At 35.7% G+C, this 21,735-nt stretch overlaps 1 protein-coding gene across 7 annotated transcripts in view; it reads right to left on the reverse strand.

Annotated features, from left to right (window-relative positions):
* The window catches only part of NCOA3 (nuclear receptor coactivator 3), an 89,499-nt gene that overhangs the window by 8,385 nt on the left and 59,379 nt on the right, over positions 1 to 21,735 (reverse strand). For 6 of the 7 annotated variants that reach the window (XM_052788317.1, XM_052788271.1, XM_052788291.1 and 3 more), the window contains 15 exons: positions 16,665 to 16,772; positions 14,809 to 14,981; positions 13,041 to 13,141; positions 11,862 to 12,036; positions 11,113 to 11,301; positions 10,757 to 10,858; positions 9,787 to 9,927; positions 8,402 to 8,549; positions 7,093 to 7,481; positions 5,953 to 6,833; positions 4,314 to 4,449; positions 2,984 to 3,172; positions 2,202 to 2,441; positions 681 to 807; positions 22 to 193 (listed from right to left, as the gene is read on the reverse strand). In XM_052788317.1, the coding sequence (XP_052644277.1) occupies positions 22 to 193; positions 681 to 807; positions 2,202 to 2,441; positions 2,984 to 3,172; positions 4,314 to 4,449; positions 5,953 to 6,833; positions 7,093 to 7,481; positions 8,402 to 8,549; positions 9,787 to 9,927; positions 10,757 to 10,858; positions 11,113 to 11,301; positions 11,862 to 12,036; positions 13,041 to 13,141; positions 14,809 to 14,981; positions 16,665 to 16,762 (3,261 nt within the window). In that variant the 5' untranslated portion in view covers positions 16,763 to 16,772. Of the gene's footprint in view, positions 1 to 21; positions 194 to 680; positions 808 to 2,201; positions 2,442 to 2,983; positions 3,173 to 4,313; positions 4,450 to 5,952; positions 6,834 to 7,092; positions 7,482 to 8,401; positions 8,550 to 9,786; positions 9,928 to 10,756; positions 10,859 to 11,112; positions 11,302 to 11,861; positions 12,037 to 13,040; positions 13,142 to 14,808; positions 14,982 to 16,664; positions 16,773 to 17,216; positions 17,299 to 21,735 lie in introns of those variants that run through there. The other variant, XM_052788309.1, reaches the window with a different exon arrangement.

The raw sequence follows: 21,735 nt of genomic DNA on the forward strand, positions 1-21,735 counted from the left end.
CCAAAATCTCTGTTTACTTACTTGGTTTACAAGATCAGGAATTCCTAATGCTCTGTCAATTTCTTCCAGACCTGTGACATCTGTATTACTCAGCAGTGTGTGCAGCTGATCCAAAAGTGCCCTTTCATCATTCTGGCCTTCCATATTTGGTGCCGGACATAAGAGGTCATCCAAAGAGTTTCTAACTAATTGTCTATAAATATAAAAACATTACAACCACTATGGACTATGAAGGCATATACATAGTTTTTATATAATATATTGACCTGGAGATTATTGGGTACAATAATCACCCAGAAGACTGAAGTAGTTAAGTTCTTAAGTCCCAAATTTAGGTCCTAAAATGTCCGGTCAACTGCCGTTTATCCTTAAACACACATAAATTCTGTTTTCTCCTGGTTTCTGCATGTGCCACAGAGACACGATTTCAGATTTTCCCACCTCTTTTCTCTATGCCTCCCAGCTCAAGGATTGATTTTGTTTGCAATGGCTTTTGTGGAGCTGGGTTAAAAGACACCCAGTGTCATACCATGAGAAAACAGCAGCAGAAACAGAAATAGATTTTGACTCCAATCTGTTATCCCCACTGTATATGCTACATGAATTTTTTTCCAGGTCTTAAATTCTTCTGACAGACAGTGAACAGTTGTATTTAAACTTAAAACCTTCCCCAATTCTACCTGTTTTGTGAACCCCGCGATGCTTGCTCCATGGACAGCATGTTGTCAGGCCACGATCCTGGTTGATTAGATGATCCTGGCTGTCCATACGGATTCCCCCCCATGCCAATGTTTAGCTCATTTGGCCCTGCGAGGTAAAACATTTGTGTGGTTTTTTTAAAAACAAAAGATGTCATCTTGCTCTCCCAGTGTTCACATAAAGCATTGTGGATGATAACACAAATTGTCAAGCAGCTTCACGAGCTTTCCATTAGCATGTTTTAAAGTGTACACGTACATAAACTCACACTTAAGATAATTTCAGAAATATAACAGACCACAGATTTAAATATGACAGTGATCTAAAGCTGCTACCCTGCTAGAGCAGAATTGCTATTTCTAATCCTTAAGCCCCTAAAATAGGAACTTGACAGATACAGCAACTTTACATCCAAAACAAGGGAGTTTTCTGGCCAATGAAATCTGGGTACTAGCAATACACATTGTCATAGCGATATCAACAACATTTGGCATTTTAAATTCCAAAACAGGTGAAAATCAAAAGAAACGGAAGGTACATACTAGCGTTTTGCTCTTTGGGAGTATGGCCTTCCTTCTACCTATTCAGAGACATACAGCACTACATAGGAGAGTTTGTGTCATCCCATTATTTCCCACTATTTGTAGGAATCACCTAGCAATAATGATTTCTAGGAAGCTAAGCTGAGGAATTCTCAGTCAGGACTGCACAAATTTCTTCCTGATTTAGCCTTATATCCACATGTCACATTGAAACAGTAAGTCTGTCTAAGAGAACTGGTAACAGCCCTGGTAGCCTTCCATGATAAAAAAGGAATGCCACTGTCTCTTTCGGCCCTTTCTGGGCATGCCAGCATTGGCACATTAGACAGGACAATTTCAGCTCCAGGCTAAACCTTTGTTAGAGATATAGAACAGAAAAAACCCACAGGCTTTAACACTCTCTTCATATTTTAGATATGCGGGTTATTTTCTCCCATGCAAACATGAATACTTAAAAGAGAACCTGTATTTGCAACATGGTTTTATATGAAATTTGGATACTCCATGTGAGAAGAATTTTTAAATACTTAAGGAAAAGCTTTAAAAAACCCTTATTACCAAGAAGTTAACAGCAAAAAACCCCATCTATGTCAAGTACCATGAATTAAATTAATCAGAATACTAATATCTTCAAGTATAATCATAGATGGCATTTAGTTCCTGGAATTTAGCAGAGAAGTACTGCACTAAAGAAATACACAGAAATTATCCCCCAAAACTCTGGAGACTCAGTATGAATTATCTGTGTATGAAACACAGAGATATCACCAGAAGAAAACAAAAAGAGCACCAAAAAGTCATCAAATGTCCCAGTCAGGGAACAATACTAGTCTTTACCTCAAAAAGCTTTTGGATGAAAAGCTAGTATTCTACCAAAACTGAAAAGATCCTGATGATGAATGCTTACAAAGAAACTAGTGAGAGTGTGCTAAGTAGGACAATAAAAAGTAAAGAACTTACTCATGTGCATCATTTGCTGTTGTAGCATTGGTCTTGTACCAGGTATGCTATTAGAGCGAACAGGCAGCCCAGACATAGAGCCACCCACCGTGGGTCTGGGAAGGGACGCACTAAACTCAGGTCCTGCTCTCAACATTGAAGCAGAACTTGGAGGTTCCAATCTATTCACCTTCGAGTTTGGCAAACCCCAGTCTCCTGACTGATGCTGATTCATCGCAACATTTCTGTTGGGAGCACTTGCTATGATGAAGAGCAGAAAATACAATAATTTTTCATTTAGAATACATTACATATTTTGGTTTTAGAATTATTCTTATGGGGTTTGGTTTGGTTTTACCAACAAGGACACCTGCCAAAGACAGAGCAATTCACTGAACTCTTCCAAGAGCATCTAAAGCTTACCATGCCAAGCTCTAAATCATCAAACAACTATATTAATCTAAATATATTTTAAAATATTAATGACTGACTGCCATCATGACCTGTTCTTGCTTCTGTATATCAAAAACATATGTTAAATTCAAAACTTGAAACAGTAAAAAATAACTTAATTACTAAACAAAAGTAAAGTACTGGTAATAATACACAGACAGTAAACAGTTATGTTCTAGTAATTTTAGCTAGGGATAATAATTTAAAAATATTTATATGCTGATGGTAAAATTAATATTCATTAATGTTAAGGTTTCATCTAAACAAAATTCATACTATAAGCTTGCAACCTTTTTTACATAAAAGCTTTTTCTTTTACAGTGAGATCTATTTGTACACTATCAACAAACCCAGATTTGCTCCAAAATTTTCCTGGTTTTCAAGCATTCTTGGACTTCCACCCATCAAGTTTTGCTTTTGTAACATGGAGAATGCATTGACATTCCTCACTGGAGCACTTGAGCCCACAGGGCTGTCTAAAGACATGGCTCTGTTGAAAGGTGGGCGGGTAGTCTGCACAGACTGGGGACTCCTCATACCTGTTAAAGAATTAAAAGATGCATGCAACTGTACGTTTTACATAGAAAGTACCATTAATGACTTAAATAAGTAAGTCTGATCTACTTATGGGCACATACACTTGGCCTTAAACAAGCCAAGAACAGTTATTTTGCTTATGTTCTCACTACACAAATCCCATTTTGAGTACATAGTTAGGACCTTTTACAGGAAAAGCCAAATGCAGTTCCCTTTGGCCCTAGACATAAAAAGGTTCATTTTAATTTAAGTTCTGTAATGAACTATGTTTCTAACATTTTGAAACACACTAGTATTACAGACTCCTTGACATATGCGAGTAGACTGCCCAGCCTTTGGATAACTCTGACATGGAGACAGAAACAAGTCAAATGGTTCTGTTTGGAACAGGTTGAATCCAGACACAGTGTGCTCCTGAGCAGTGTACTGCATGGACTGATTAACCAGAAATCACTGTGCTCCACAGCCAATAGTGTCAGTGGCCTTACATGTTCTTGTACCTGTTTTTACATTTTTCACGATCCACGTGTCACCTCCTTAGGTTACCTCAGCAATCTATTGCCCTATATAATCAAGAGATGACCAACATTATAAAAGGAAGTGACAACTGCAATGACGCTGGTCTATTAGCAAGGTTATCTTTCCCTCCTACTCAGCTTCCTACTAAGGAAGGGCATTCCTTTCAATGTTGAGGAGGAGTACTGATTAGAATTTGCAGGCCACAAGATGTTTTCGCATAGAATAAGTGAGAAATCAAAAGCTTGCCACCAATCCCATATTATTTCCCTAGTCATCTGTAAGGAACAAAAATTGTCAATTTTAATTTACAACTCACAAAACATTTTTCCTGATGTCTTGTCTCTGAGAAATCTGCGTTAGACAAATCCAGAAGAAGCCATAAAATAAGGAACTGAAGTTAACGTTATTCATTGTGTATATAGTAGATCAGTGCTGTCAAGACAGCTAATAGTGTACATAATAGTCTATGAAAGCATAATTAGCCATTTTGCATTACAGTTGTCCTTGAAGATATAGGAGGTAAAGAAAGTATTCTCGAAGGATTTGAGGATGCATTATGTTTACATCAGGTAAGAATAAAAACCTAGTTTTAAAACCAAAGTGATATTAGATGAAATTCCTTACCCAATAGGGCGTTTCCTTGAAATAATGCTTGCTTTGTTCCAAGGTTATTTCCATTTGCAGACATAGCATTATTGTAAAACTCTGAACTACTCAGATCACCTAGAATTGCATCCAAATTATCCAAGTCTCCACTCATCTGAAAAAGATGCAGTAAAATACCAAGGTTATTTACTGTCATATGGCTATCCTTCAGCTTTCATTTAGCTCCTCGCTAATCTTAAAAGATATAATTGGGAGACAAATGTTTTAGTTCACTGACAGTACCTTGGGCTATCTCTCAATTTCCAAAGAACTTCAGATATCGTTTAGCTACATTTTTTTAGAGTATTTTGCTTGGCTAATTTTGAGGATTAGGAGAAACTGGAAGTACACATAAATAAAACGAAAAGCACCTTTGAATATAAACATTTCAGTCATCACAAAGATAAACACACTAATGAGAGCAAACAACGTCAAGAATGTGTACCATTCAGTGATAAATAATGTGTCATACACGAAATGCCTAATGTGATCACTGGTAAACACAACAATCCATGAAAAGCATCCACAGATTTTTCTGGTCAATTAGAGCCCTAACCTTCTTTAAAAAGGTGTCTTTAAATCAGATGCAGTTTTAACAGAAAAAGAATTGCATGTATAGTGAATTCGTATCTCTGATTATGTTAATTAGATCTCAGGAGCAAGTACTGAAACACCACATTGGGTACTATTACACAGTTTTAGTGACTTTTCTGTAAGTGGTACTCAAAAAAATATTACAACGTGTTTCATTTATAGTCTGCCGTTAGCAAATATAAAAATTGTGCAGCAATTTTTTATTTACATAGTTATTACTGACTTGGGAAATCCAAGTTCTAAGATATCAACATGTTTTCAGTAAATTCTGCCATACTGACCAGTATTATTTACTTTGAAGCAGTTCCAAATGTGACTTAGGAACTAAATACAAAAGGAATATTATCTACTGCTGCTTTCAGAAGAGTTGTTCCATGGTGATATAGTTTGCTATATTGTGACATTTCTTGGAATTTCAACTCTAGAAACAGTGAAACAAATAAATATACATATATTTATTTGAATGCTGAATATATATGTATTTGGAACAACACTTTCCCTCATTGAAGGAAAAAAAAGAGTGCGAAAACCAATGAATGAAACGAAACCAATCTATAGCTATTTTAAGTATTACACATTTTTGTGTATTGTTTATATTTTCAAAATGAAATCATGTTTTACCTTTTGCTATTGTATTGCCAACTTATTACAGAGGCAGTTACAGCTCCACTTCCTAATAAGCCATAAAAATAAACATGTGCTATGTGAAATAGCAGATGTTAAAGATCTGATTTGAAGGAATAATTCGTAAATATGCGCTACCTTAATCGTACCATATCTTAAAGTTAACATTAGTCCAAGACTTCAATACAGCACATTTGGTTATATACATATCCTGTAGTTCTCTTTGTTTGCGCTTTTTCAGTTACAATAATACTTGAGCATATAGTTTCACACCATTTGCACAGAGCTTTCTTAGAAATGTTTACACATGCATACTAAAAAGACTGTTCTATATTTAGCCATTCACTGTAATAAGAAAACATTGGTTTGTTCACTACCATCATTTTACATTATACTGTACCTCTTCTGCTGGTTCCGTTTTTATTTTCATCTCTTTTTCTTGACTAGAAGTAGGAATTGTAGAACTACTGCATTGTCCCATTTTACTATCCACACTTTCTACTTTAGGCTTCAGCTCTTTGGACAGCGGGTCCTTAACATCATCTTTATCTAACAGATATCTTAGTAAAGCATTGTTTTCCTTCTTCTTTGGGCTCAGTTGTTCCTGTTTGACAGTGCCTTCTCCACAGGGCGTTGTATTACTAGCATCATGATACGTGTCTTTACCAGTAGCTTCAGCTGTGATCTTGGCTACCTCTGCAGGAGAATTACCATTCTGCAACAATTTATGTAAAATCCTATGCTTCTCTTGCAGGAGTGACCCATGCATGTTTGAGGAAGAAGATACCCCTCCAGATGTTGATGAGGAAACTCCTGAAGGACTGGTAACATTGGTAGAAGATTCTTTACAATTTGAGTCTAAAGGCGAGTTTGATGCTGTAGAATGCCCCCTTTCATCCGAGGAGCATGTGAGTAGCTGAAGCAGTTTTTTATGCCCTTTGCTTTCAGATGGTGCTCTCTGACTTTCAGATGCCTCCAGATTTCCCTCTTTACTATCTTTTTCACTAAGGAGATCCCTGCTGTTTGACTGGCAGATGGAACTTTCCACTTGGTTTTGTTCACAATACAAACCAGAAGGGCTTTTGGAGTCCTGGGTACTCGTTTTACTTTGCTGAGCTATGCTCATGTTTGGGGAATTATCCAATTTTGGACCCGGTGAAGAAAGTGTTGATAAAAGGGAAGTTCCAACACCCTCACTAATGGCTTGAAGAGCACTAAGAGAACTGCTAGAGAAAGTGCTGTTGCTGGTGTTGCTGGCAGATCCCATTGGAGAGTGCATACCTGTATCACATGAGAGAGATCAAACTTATTAGACTACAGTAATGTCTGTATCTATTTTTCCTTTGGATTATGTGTGACTGCCACATTGAGTTAATTATTTTAAAATAATTTTTTTCCATGAAATTAGGTATACTACATTTAAGTAACACATACAAGGTCATATAGAACTGTTAAAAAGGGTGAAAGATGGAATTCAGATAGAAGTGAGAAAAGATGGCTTAAAAAAAAAAAAAAAAGAGCTATAGCAAAAATAAAATACCTGTAACTGGAGAAAACTGGTGTGAACTCATTTTTGGACTCCCTCGATTCCTAGGAGATATCATTAGATTCTGTTGGTTGGAAGTTAAACCAGGACTGCCATGCGGTGGGCTACTTATATTTAACCCATAACTGTTGTTCTGGTAAGCAGAGGACTGCATTCCGGATCCAGAGTTCACTGGTCCCATACTACCAGGGCCTCCATATCGAGTGCTGCTGAGCTGACCCACTGCATTGGGATCTCCCATACCATAGTTCCTGTTCTGCATTGGCATGCCTTGACCAGGTGACATGTTCATAACACCACCAACAGAATTTGTGTTTCCAGCCACAGGTGTTCTGATGTTTTGCCCAACTGAATTAGGATTTGGCCGATATCCATTTTGTTCTCTGTAAGTTCAACAGCATCCCCAGAAATCCCAAGAAAACAAATTAAAACCTTATTTGGAATCAAGTGCTACAAAAACAGAATAACATTATTAAATAATTTTCCAAATATTTTTTCAAAAAGAGCAGTGAGAATTCCAGCTTCCACAAAAGCAGAACTAAGCCATGCCACTCATCTATTCATTATAGAAGCGGTTGGTCCTTTAGGTGATTTGAGTTATAAGCACATACAGTATCACCCCTTCAAAAGGCTTTCATCAACAGTCATTAGTCAGATTTATCAGTTTAAACATCTTCCTTCTTCTACTCCCTTCCTGAGTCAATGCATGACACCATTCTACTGTGCACACTAATGATGCCCTGAACAATCTCAGCTACTCATTTTTCAGCATCTGCAGGCACTTTAATGCCAGAAGCAGACAGATTCCCTCCAGAGTGGCATTTCAATTATTCTTGCAATCAACAAGAACAGGTCACAGGAAGTGCTATTTAAGGTACATTTAACTTTGAGTCATCAATGATGCATCTGAGGGGGGTTTGTTGTCTTTTTAATTGGTCTGCAATTAAAAAGAGTAAGATACAGCATGTAACTGAGCATTTCTATTTTCAGTGTTTCGTCATTATAAATGTTAACCCAAAAGAATAATGAATGCATAATACAAGCTCCATGCAGGTAGTGAGGGTAAACCTCTCTTTTGACTGTGATTGTCATTCTGCCACACAGTTAAGTTGGAAGTGTCAGTGTTAGGTTGACACATTTATTTGTATGCTGCGCAACTCTGCTTTCCAAGTAACTCCCCCTCTGTTTGAGTTCTAATCAGATAAAATATTTTGGTATACTATTTTTTTCAGGTATCTTCAAGGTCAGATACATTTTTAAAAGCTATGACACTTAAATGACAAACAGATACCACTGATTTCACCTTTGAAGAAAGTGGGTAGAGACAAATCCATGGCGGTCATTAGTTACAGGATTTCGAAATAGTTTACTCTTTGTTTGCGCTGTCACTATAGTACCATCCGCTAAAGAAAACCGATACAATGGTGTTTCAGCATGACCTTGTGTATAAGCTGTAAAGGAAATACACAAATATAGTTCATATTTTAAAACCCAAGAATTATTAATATGCACTCTACAGATTCTTAACACCCTTCATTTGGTGAAGACTTTAAAATAAATAAATAAATGACACACCCAAGATAGATATTCAGAAAAAGGAAGTATTCCACATTTTCTCCTAAATTAGTAGAGGGAAGATAAAAGGAAACAAGATTATTTTGATGCTGCAGTATTTTGTGCTCACCATGCACAGCTGGCAAAGTTCTACATTTGTTAACAGACTTCCAAGGCTGGGTTAGTAGGTTTCCATGGCTTCTCCTTGGGGAGAACAACTAATCAACACTTAAATATTAATTGCACTAAAATATACAAGTAATTAATATGGAATAGAAATGAAACTTAGAAGCCTTCAGATGAAGTATTTTTAAGTTTAAAAGTTTTATTTCAATCAAAAAAATTGTGGAAACCAATGCTTTTAATCTGAGCTCCAAATTTCTTTTTAATTTAGGATTTATTGAATTAGTTAAGTTGAAGAACTTTCAATGGAATAGAAGCTCAATTTTCTGCCAGTATGAGTGTCTCTTTATTTAATATCCTCTCCACCTGAATTCCTTTGTGAATCCTTCAAAAAGGCTAGAGTTCAGAAAACTTAGAAAATGTCATCTTTCTCACTGAAGACAGTGACTGTACTTCACTTTATCTATCAAGGTTATCAAATTAGCATTACAAAATACATAACACAGGAACACTGAAACTATTTTGAAACCTTGTGTCTGGAATAAGAAAAAGGCATCAACACAACTGTTACCACTTTTCGTGAACTATCCTTTAACAAAAGAAAGGATTAATTAAAATTAAAAGAAAGTTAAACTAATGTTAAACAAAAATAACAAGCTAATGATAATTAAGGATTACATGTTATTACAGAAATATAGCTGTCACTGTCATTGCTATATCCATCTGTGGAAAAACAGCTTACTTCAGGCTCCTAGATCATGTATCTGATATCTTCCATGAAAATTATCAAAACAGACACATTAGAAAAACAAAATAACTTCCATCAGAATTCCTGTTTCTCAAGAGGTCATCCTCCTTCAGCTTGCAAATATGAGTCACAGCAATTAACACTAACAAAAAATATGGAAAAAAAAAAAAAACCCACAGCAGAATTTAGCATTTTTATTTTTCAGAAAAAACCACAGCCACTAGAAGAAGCAGTACGACCAAACATTGCAAACAGATTTTTACCTTCATGATAGTGACGTTTGTTTGACCATGACTGTCCATCATTATGGCATAAGAACCTCTGAATACACCGACGAATTATATCTTCAAAGCCAGGTCTCATGGAAGACCGTAATGAGTTTGTATCGATGTTGACAAGTTTGCCTGTAACAGGAAAGAAAATACACAAGTTAAACTCTTTATGACTATGCCAATCCTTTTGTATAAACATGGTACATTTCAGAAGGCTCCTATATCACCATTTTAACTGTTCATCAGCGTAACACCAAACTTTGAGTATGCAGGAGTTACATTTATGAATTATCTGCCATATGAGAATATGATGCTGCTTGTTAAAACATCAATATTCAAAGGGATTTAGATAACTGAATAAGAGGAAGTTAAGTACCCACAGGTTAATGCTAGAGCTTTAGAAAACAGTGACTTTAGTCTCTGGTTACAGGCACCCAAAGGATGCATACACAGTAAAATTTTCAAAAATACTGACCAACTACATCCACAAATGAACACCATAAACACTAACTGGCATCTGAAAAAGCCCCATCCAGATTATATAAGTATTTCAATTTAAACAGCATAAAACACTTTAAACATTAGCTCACATACTGTATAAAAATACAAGCATTCTAAAGAACTTTCATTAGATTCAGTTATGATTTAAAGTATTTCTTACGTGTAAAGGAAAGCACAATGACAACCATTTGAAACGCTGCCAAGTTAAAACACAAGTAATGCTTTATACCAAGCTGCCAAACAATAGCATACTAGCATAGAGACAGAAAATGCATCCCACAGTTGTTATTATACCCCACTGCCAACAACAATATATTGCAAAAAACAGTTGGGAATTCTCAGTATGAATTCTGTTAGTCACTACAGACACACAATTTATTTACATACTTGATTTATTTAAAACAAGAGCACACAGACAAAAAAGATACCTTCATACCTTCATCTTGGGTACATTTCTCACCTGAAAGATCATGTCTTGTAATAAAGCTCTCTGGATTTGTTGGAAATACCCTTTCTGCAGTTGTGATACGACGTGCCACACAAATCATACAGGACTGCAAATCTGTATTTAAAAAAGAATGTTTCTTCTTTCATTTCTCTCCCGTTCTATTCTGTTAAAGCATCTAATAAAATAGCTGAAGAGCCTTTCATTGTTAAAATGGAAGTATAGACAATAAGAATTGAAGATTTTGCATTCTCTTCCAACTTACTTAAAAATGGATTGCAGAAGCTACAGATTTCATAACATGTACCAAATACCAAAAACCTTAACTCAGAGATTTCTTTTGTGCACAGTAATTCCACAAAATTTCCTACCTTCCCCCTCTTCCATCATAGCTCTTGGCTGAGATAAAGCAAAGCACTGCATTGTTTCATATCTTTGACGTATATCCTGGTGGCTGCCTACATCTTCCAAAAGATCATGAGAGGTTTTCACCATCATCCGGCAATTGAATGTATGACTCTTCTGTCTAGGTGTTTCACTGGTCCAAGCAACTCCATTAACTTAAAAGAACACAGTAAGAATTTATAAAGATTTTCAGATAAAATCAATTCATAACTTATTTTTCTTAATTTAGATACCTTGTTCCTAGATTAGAGAGATTAAAGAATATTTTAAGATGCTTTCTCAATATACCATCAGTTTTATACCTTGGTATAAAAGAGTAGTATTGAGAATCAAGTACAAAAACCTCTTTCCCTTACATGACACTTTCAGTCACTTGAAGGAGAGCTGAAAAGTCATTCACGTATTTAAAGAACAAGCACTTCCCTCAGCTGCTCTTGTGGCATTAGGAAATGTGTTCTTTTAGTATCCTTGTTTTAAGTTACAGGTAAACAAATTGCAAAGGCTAAAGTACAGTGTGAATTTCCAGCACATTTATTTCTGGTGGTATGCTTTAGTAAGAACTCAGTAATATTTTTCAAAATGAACGTATTTTTGGAGTCAAATATTCTTTGTACACATTATTTGTTTTGAAAGGTTATCCATTACAAGTTGTTTTTTTCTTCTCTAACTGTTTTCAAATAGCCTAGTAACAGTGTAGTAAGTCAACTTTAATTACCTGAAGATTTAGGTAAGTTTTTAAGAAAGTCCTTCCGGTCTTCTTCATGCAAGATACCGTAGACACTCGTATTAACCAAATCTTCTTGTTTATATTGCAGATACTGTGTGACATTTTCTGATACAAATACTATGTTCCCATCTCGATTTACAACGAACAGGAAACCGTCCAATGCCTAAATATTAACATGACAGCATAACATATACGACACACCACCTAATTCTGAACATAATTTAGTTTAAAAACTATGTGGGTGATAAATGTCAAGTTACAATACATGCATTTCTTCTCAAGGGTAGAGATGAAGTTTTAAATTTTTCTCTGAGGAAATTTTTATCTGGTAAGGAACAATTTCAATATTAAAAATTAATCTGTTCATTTGTTATTCTATTGAGCTCTTTCACAGTGATAACCAGCATGTTTCATTCTTGCTTTAGTTGAACACAAGATAATGAATTTGTAACATTATTTCAATTGGTGGCAAATTGAAACAAGGAGAAATTCTGTAGAAACAAGTACCAAGTCATGAACATGAAAACATTTCCACCAGCGAGTGACCAGATAAGAGAGAAGGGTCTATCCGTATCTTAAAATACTGTATTTTCTTAACTGAAAGAAAATTTCAGTATCTATGTAAAACAATTGAGTTTCAAAAGTACTTTTTAATGGACTTGTAAATATGGGATTAATTTCTAGGCATAAACAAAAGCTATTTGCTATGTACCATTTTTTACAATTATTCTTAGGTTGTTTTACTTGATGGCAACATTTGTTTAAAATGCTTCAGAATTTAGAAACACAAACCCCAACACACATCACAGACCTCTAGTCTTTGCAAAACCTCATCCATTTATTTTAAGGCCTATGCCCTAAAAAAAGCAAACTATTCCTTGTATTACTAAGCACTGCTTTAGCAGTAATTTGCTAATGACTGCTGGAGAAAGTAAAGCGCAAGAATATGACAAAAAGCCAAATGCTCTTCTTTTCTTTCCTTCTAAAGAGAATTCCGGCAATATTAAGAAAACATGATAGATTTTATTCCTGACCCTTTCAAACATAGTTCTGTATAGTTCTTGCATAGTTTTTATTACTATAGGATTGCAGGCTTTATTGTAGTATTTTCATCTGCCTTAAATATTTGTTTCCATAGGGATTTACTAGGGCCTGATTTGTACTTGCCTGTAATAAAAGAGGTCCCAATGAATCCTTATCAATAACTCCTTGACCTGTAGAAGATACATCAGCTTTCTGAACATCATCATCATTAGCAACTGCTTTTCCTGAAACCCAAAAGATACATTTCAGTAAAGCAACATTTCACATGAAGACTACATTTTAATATTACAAGCCAGATTCTAGGAAGCATGTGAATAAAGGCAAAAAAAAAAAAGCACAAATGAGAGAGGAGGTCTCATACATTGTTAGTTGCTTAAGACTAGAAAAAAATGTCATGGCTATGTAATGCCAAACTCTTTGCTCACATAAATTGACTCGACAAAGTTGACAAGATAAACTTTTTTTGTGAACAATATTTCTTCTGATGCTTTTGGGATCATCTGTCTGATCAATGCCTGCTGAATCTTTCAATGGCCATTAAACACACTCATTATACATATCTCTTCCTTGTGATTTTATTTTTATCATCTCATCATCTTTGGTCACAGTCTTCAGATGCCATCACCATTGTTCTATGAAAATGCTTTGGCTCATGTTAACATATGCGCGTGTCTATGTATACATATGTGTGTGTATATAATAAAATCACATTTTAAGAATCAGAATATCCTAAATAAATTGATTGCAGGGAAAAGTAGAATAGGAATCCCCACCAGGCAGCAGAATTACAGAAAACAAACGGTAAGCTTTGTTCTGTGGTAGTTGCTGGCTGGCTAAGCAGACCACAAGAGGAGTACAACATCCTACGGGAAGATTCTCACATACTCAACTCTATAATGAAACAGAATTATTACATTAGAATACACTAGATTACACTAGAAAAACCTTAAAACCAGAAGTTAAAATTAATTTTTAGAATTGTTTTAACTTGTTTTCAAAAGATGTGCCAATTTACCATGACAGGTAAAATATACACCATAGCGCACTTGATTTTTTTAATACTTTACTGCCCAAAGGAAATATGTACACTTGGCAGGCTATAGTCATTGGGGGTGGAGGTGGGGGTGGGGTGGTGTTAAAAAAATAAAATTATTAAAAAAAAATATTATTATACCACTTAGGTTTACACTAGCTGACAAAAATTACCAAGATTTGATGCATTGCTATTTTCTCCTTTGTTGACTTGACTATATCCTGAGTACAGCCAACTGTACTATTTAATTATTTGATCTCAAGCTAAATGTATTTTAAATATACTGGAATCACATACTTAACCATTTAGGAAGCATGTCTTGAACAGCACAAGAAAACAAAGGAAAGTCCATAAAAACATAAGAGGAAAAAATAAAAAACAATATATCTGATTGGAGGTGTGCCCCATAAGAAACAGGTATTTTTTAAGAAATTCATTTCAAAGCATTAAACTCCCTTTAAGCATGAGGTCCCTTGAAGTGAAAGACAACAGTATGTATTCTTCATACCAAAGGGTGTTTGGTGTATTGCACCAGCAGATGGTACAATACCATCTGCTTTTAGCTTGTCTGCGGACTAGCTTAAGGTTTCCTAGTATTTTCAGGAAACTGATAAGAAAGGCCCTACAAAGTTTTAAAGCCCTGGTTCCCAATAAAAAGTAATGGTGAATACTTGCTTACTTTTAAACAGAAAATTATTTAAGGCATATTAAAGGTTTGGTTCAAGTCAAAGTTTGAAGCCTTTCTCAGTTACATGCTACTGTGAAAAACACTACTCAATTTCCCAAGTAACTACTGCTTTGGAAGAGGAATCACAAGAAAAATTAAATTATTTATTTTGGCTTAGCAGGGAACTGTACCTTGCTCTTTTATCTGTCGAATCTGTCTCACAGTTTCTTTTAAAATAGCACATTTGTCTGGTTTGACATTGAAATTGTCAATGTCACTCAGATTAGCAGATATCAACTCAGCCAGTTCTTCAATGTATTTGCTTTCCTGCTCTCGCCGACGCTTCTCACCACTGCAGGTCAGACTAGGAACCAAAAACATAATTTCATATACTTACATACCATCATATACAAAAACTGTGCTCAATCTGTGAACTTTAATGTACTTCATCTCATACCTACCTATTAAACCTAGGTAGTAGTTATTCTTCCAGCAAACATAAATCTGAAGGGGGGTGGGGTGGGGTGTTTTGTTACATTGTTGTTTGGTTTGGTTTTTTGTCTTTTTTTTTAAGAATTTTAAGTACAAGTTTATCTTAAGAGGATATGAGAAAGCTATTCATCAAAAAAATCCTCCTGTGATTAACGTCAAATTTCATGAAAATAGCAATTGCCTATTATAAAATTGTAACACTCATACAGAAAGTATATTTTAACATTATAAGTTACTTCAGACTTGTTTATAATTTATTAGACAAATAAAATAGAATTTTATCATTCTATGAAATCCCTTTGGTTTGCTTGTAACAAGATGACTACAGGAAGGGGATACCTCAGAAATTTCTAGGCATCAGGACAAAAATGCCATCTCAACATCCAAGAAAAGCAGAATCCCAGACAACCTAATGTTGCTGGATGAAGTCTCCCTCTGAAATTCCTTTTCCTACATAGATTAATGTGCTGAGTAAAGACACTATCTACAGCCTAAATCAACAGAGGGAAGAGTGTCATACACAGAGTATGCCAAGAGTAGGAAAAGAAGGACTCGGGAGAAAGGGAAGGGACAAGAATGAGCACACTGAGGGAATCAAAAGAGAATGAATATTCTTTGAGAAGAAATCAAGCAAAAGAGTTAGGAGAGTATGCATGGACCAATATTGGAGAAAACAAATACATTACAAAGCAGGGGCTTGAAAGATAAAGAAAGCTAATGAAGGGTGACAAAATTAAAAACAGAATTCTTGAATAGACAGACAGACACTGGAGAAAGGGAAAGAGAAATTGAAATGGAGGACACTCACAAAGAGACACTGGGATACGGTGGGAGAATCTGAGGATCTCAAACACAATGTGTTGCATGATGGAAGTAATTAGCATGGGACAGTGGGGATGTACATAAAAGGGAGAAATATGAGCACACATGACACCTGCTATTTTGGTGAAACTGAATACAAATTTAATAAAGGTTAATACTCTATGGGAACAAGAACATGAAAGGATAACACAGAACACTTAGCATGTGGTGGAAAGCAATGAGGTTGGAGGGGTACAGAAAACTGAGTCCCTCAGATAACGATCTCTGACAGAGTTGAGTGAGGGGCAGGAAGACAGCATAGAATGCCAAAATTTGAGATGAACTTGCAAACTAGTCTGGAGAAACAGAAGTCAACAAAAAAATGCTCAACCTATTGCAGTATTCTGTGCTGACCATGACCACCTGAAATGAAGCCTGTCAAATCAATTACCAGATAGAAGATGCTGCCTTTGAAACTTCTGTGAAGCAAGAAGTGTTTCTTCTTTTGCCTTGCAATCACAGCTTCACTCTATTAAGATTTCTGCAAGAGTCTAATTATAGTGCATAGTTCATCAGCTTTGGCATATCTACACATAATAGTAAAGTCATGTATCTTCACAACAGAAGCTGGCCTAGGGTATTTTTCAACTGAACAAAATGATTAGTTAGAACTTACTCTAAATTGCAATGAAAACTTGAAAAATATTTTAAAAAACCTTATTAAAAAAAAAGAGAAAGGTCTATATAAACCTACCTTGCACCTGGTGTATCACAGGGCAATGGCTTGCGTTTCCTTGACTCATTGGTCAAGCTATCCAAGGAGTTTTCTCCTAATCCACTCATCTTGACCATGCATCAGCAACTAAAAGCAATAAAATAAGAATTGTGAATGAACCTCTCAAAATAATAATTCAAAACACAGAGGATTTATACAGAAAAGTTATTTATTTTTACCAGATTTAGATTTATGAGTATTTTTACTGGAAATCCATATAACTTTTTACCATTAAAAAGATAATATTTGGTTACCATTTTTTTAAAAATCTATTTTTTATTTCGCCAAAACAGAGGTTTACAAAGCTTTATATCAATGTAAGCAAATATAAATTTAAAAAATGCATTTAATTTGATTCAGAGATGTTTAAAATTTTGCACCATAGTACTGGGGCCACTGTATAGCTCCAATTTGTCTGAAAATAAAAAGATTCTCAGTGTTTTAATGTATGTTTTGATAACGTGAAAAGAAAGTGGCAAATTAATATGTTATGCCAAAATGTAGCTAAATACTAAGGATAAAGTTAGATACCATTAAAGAAAAAGGCAAGCGATACTCTGAGGCACTGAAGAACAGGTGACCAGAACACTAAAAATACAGAAATGTTGAATAAAATTTCCTTTTCTGTATGCTCCTTTCTTCTCTTCATGTCATCTAACCACTGTAGCCACAAATAATTGTCATCCTTAGGAGTAAATCAGTGGGCTTAAATGAGAGTTTCACACCTGGCTCGGTATAAAGCCAACAGATTACTATTACCATCTCTAAATCAGCAGGTTACTATAGTCTTAACTTCATGTCTCTTGCTAAACCTCCTAAAATGAATACAGTTTTCTAAAACTTTGAGGACAAGGCAAGCAAAGACTTCAGAACTCTTTCAACTCTATTGCTTCTGCTGCAAAGATTGGGCCATAACTCAATAAAATAATATGTTGCTTTTGTTGAAGTCTAGTTATATTAATCAAGCCTGGGACATTATATATCCATGACACTCATCTCCCCTAATTCCCAAGAGGAAAAAGGAAAACAGTCACAGAGGAGAGAAGACACCTATACCAGATCCTGCTATGCTATAATCAATGACATGCTGAGGGAGGAAAAAAACTTTTAAATGGATCTATGCTATTTACCTAGCCAGAGTATTTTAGAACATAATTAGAACTACAAAATAATCTAATAATTTGTGTTTGGGTTTTTGTACCACAATGACAACAAGACACAACTGGGCAGTTAGAAGTTTAGCATTATTTTATCCTTTTTACAGAAATTTCTAAATTAAATGTGAATTTAACTTACTGCAATCTAGTTCAGACTGCAGCTCTTTACCCCATATAGCAAAAGCAGTAACTGGTCTTAAACATTTATTTAGGTAAGACAGTTATACTTGTTAGTTGGAGAGAAACTTTCCATAACATATAACCCAGGCACTAACAAAACTTTCAGGAAAAAAGTTCTTTGAGGATCTCCACAAGCAAAACCCACCATTACTACAGTTATTAAAAAAAACTGGCTTAGGATGACCAAATCTCTAGGAGTCAGTGATCACATATCACAAGGACAAGGAACTGATAGACACGGTTTCATCTAAATGAAGTTTATGTTAAGGTATCAGGGGCTGGTAGCCAACTGACTTGAAGCATCTCTGCAGAACAGGATCTGGGCACCCTTGTGAACAAGAAGTTAGTTAAACACAAACCAGCAGTGTACGCTTGCAGCAAAGAAAACCAACCCGTTAGGCACCTAGTCAACTAACTGCTTCTAGGACAAGATATCTAAAGAAAAAAAAGTGTGTGTATTATTTCTGATGTACTAACCTTGACTGATTGGATTTTTTGCTTACTGGCTTTTTGTGGCAAAAAAAAAAAAATACTACTACTTAAGTTCTTTCTAAAGTCTAAACTGAAAGGGCAAAGACACACAAGAACATATTTGCATGAAGCAGTATGGGGGTTGCTTGCAATAGCTGATATTGTTGTTGCAGGATATTAGCTATGGGTGGAGAATTTAAAAGGACATTCTTACAGCAGTACAAACCTTTGAAACCTAGACAGGACAGGACTGCTGGCTGCACTGAGGAGCAGACACTGGATTACTCTGGCACGTGTACAAAGCTCAGAAGTAAAATGGCATCTCTTTAAAGCACAAGTTCTCTTTGCAATTAAGCAAATGTTACAATGCTTAACAAAGTTGTGTTCATAACCAATCCTCATCCCAATTGATAGGCATTAGGAGAGGAAAGATAATATACTTTGTACTTTACAATAAAATTAAAAATAACAGTAAAACATAATCTTGCATTTGAAATAAACAATTACAAAAGATGCCTAACTGTAACTATGGTCATGGACTGCACATATAAGAAGTTGGTTTTACATCTAAATATTTGATATAAAACTGAGATGAATAAGACAAAGCCCAATATACAGAAAGATGGAAGAGCAAGCCTGAAGACTTTTATTCAATCTATATTCCTCCAGGGCAAAAACCTCTCAAATACATTTATAGTGGCCCACCTCATGTGAAGTTCAAGAAAAATATACTGTTACGCCACGAGGTGACAGTATAGCACTGAACAACCGCAGAGATAATATTTTCTTCAATTAAGCAGCTGAATGAAAAACTACTCATCTGAACAAGTAAGTAGTTTCAAAAACAGATTATAGAAACAGGCTATGATCATGCAAAAAGCAGCTGATTATCTGAAGCTGACACTCAGTAGAACATATGACTCATAAGGTCTTATGCCTACAGACCTCACAGCTAAGGCTGAATCCTGAGAGTCATTCTGTAGGTGACACACGCACACACTCCAGGATTGGAGCTTCCCTCCCTGTAACTGCATTCACAGGCAGAGTATAGAGCTGCAGGGTTAAGAGCTACTGCGGAAAGAGAAAGGAAGAGCCTAAAATATAAGACTTAAGGATAGCTCAGGAAGGGTGTGGGCACAGCAAGTATGTCAGAAGCCAAGAGTAAATTCTATTTAAGAGGAGGAAAGATTGAAAATACATTAAATAGTTGAAAATACGAGCTAGGACAGACATTTCACCAGTACGTAATTTTGCAGGTAACAGGGTTGCATTGAATGAATTAGAATGAAAATGTCACTTCTGGTTTAACATCTACCTGTACTGACAACTCACAAAATGATTAAATAGAAAACCAAAAATTATTACATGATTACAGCATTTGAAACATGATACATATCAGAGAATACAACCCTTCTTCTATTTCAAAAAATGTTTCAGTGCCTAAATATAGAAGCTTGGAGAAGGAAGGAAAAATTAGGTAATTCATGTAGGCTGTTTCCCTACTATTACACCCAAGTAGCTTGTGGTAGTTTATTCAGGCCTGAAGCTGCAGAGTTCCTGTACATGTATTTTCCTTTCCCTAAGAGTATCGTTACAAGCTGAGAAGGCATGTAATGCCTAGAACAACTCTGTAACTGCTTAGCTAAGCAAATTACAGAAGCTGCTTCCCAATACAGATGGATTTACAGTACAAATTGTTAAGTCAAACTAATTTCCCTGCTACAGGAATTATTCACAAAAGAAGCTATTACTCAGTGAGTTAATAATGAAAGAAATCACCACTTAAAAAGTACCAGGTGTTATATTTATTCATTGAATATGAACCTATAATTTCTAAGGAGCTAAAAAGTTTTCCCAAAAAGAAATACATCTGGGGGGTTTTAGGGAATTGTCCTGGTTTCAGCTGGGATAGAGTTAACTGTCTTCCTAGTAGCTGGTACAGTGCTATGTTTTGAGTTCAGTATGCGAAGAATGTTGATAACACTGATGTTTTCAGTTGTTGCTCAGTAGTGTTTAGACTAATGTCAAGGATTTTTCAGCTTCTCATGCCCAGCCAGTGAGAAAGCTGGAGGGGCACAAGAAGTTGGCACAGGACACAGCCAGGGCACCTGACCCAAACTGGCCAACAGGGTATTCCATACCATGTGACGTCCCATCCAGTATAGGAACGGGGAAGGGGGGGGCAGGGATTCGCCGCTCGGGGACTGGCGGGGTGTCGGTCGGCGGGTGGTGAGCAATTGCACTGCGCATCATTTGTACATTCCAATCCTTTCATTATTGCTGTTGTCATTTTATTAGTGTTATCATTATCATTATTAGTTTCTTCTTTTCTGTTCTGTTAAACCGTTCTTATCTCAACCCACGGGTTTTGCTTCTTTTCCCGATTTTCTCCCCCATCCCACTGGGTGGGGGGGAGTGAGTGAGCGGCTGCGTGGTGTTTAGTTGCTGGCTGGGGTTAAACCACGACAGGAATCTTCTTGAAGTTAATCATTATTTCAAAAGACAACTCCAAAACACAGCTTTCAAAAGTTAAAACTTTTATGCATTTTTACTACTAAAAGCTAAAATGTTTAACACAGCCATCTTTGTAAACTTACTTTCAGAGCTAACAGGCAATAGCATTATTTCTGGCTCCTGATCCTATAATGCTGGCTAGAAAGACTCCTCTGCTAGTTACACTGCACAATATTACCTACCTAAGTGAAGCATTTTTTAAAGAAAAGAATTACACAGTGAAATTCTTTCTATTATTTGCATAATTAAAATAAATCTAAAAGCTAGCTTAATTTGACTCAATGAATAGCTCAGTTACTACATAAAACCAGGCAAATATAAGAAACTATGTTAAATTTTAGATAAGTATAAATTACCCAAAACACAGGAATGATAATCTTTTGTCATAGAATATTATTTTTACTCAGAATAATGGAAATACAGATAGGACAGCAACCTCTTCCATGAAAAATCTGACAATTGTTCTGCTGTTTTTCTTCACAGTTGCTTGCATGTATAAGCTCAAAAAGCGGATGGCAAACCTACTGCATAGACGGATAACTAACAGGGGGACTGTATTATGAACTTGAGCTATCAATAGGTACTATAATGCACTTTTTAATGAAATTTGTATGCAAGTATTTGCTTAAAATGCAAGAAGCTACAGCAGATTGGCTGCATATAAGGATGAAGAAATGCTGAGTATAACTTCTACCCAGTGATAAATAACTATATTTTTCTAAAATTTA

The sequence above is a fragment of the Harpia harpyja genome, chromosome 1 (assembly GCF_026419915.1).
Source record: "Harpia harpyja isolate bHarHar1 chromosome 1, bHarHar1 primary haplotype, whole genome shotgun sequence".
In the NCBI taxonomy this organism is placed as follows: Eukaryota; Metazoa; Chordata; class Aves; order Accipitriformes; family Accipitridae; genus Harpia; species Harpia harpyja.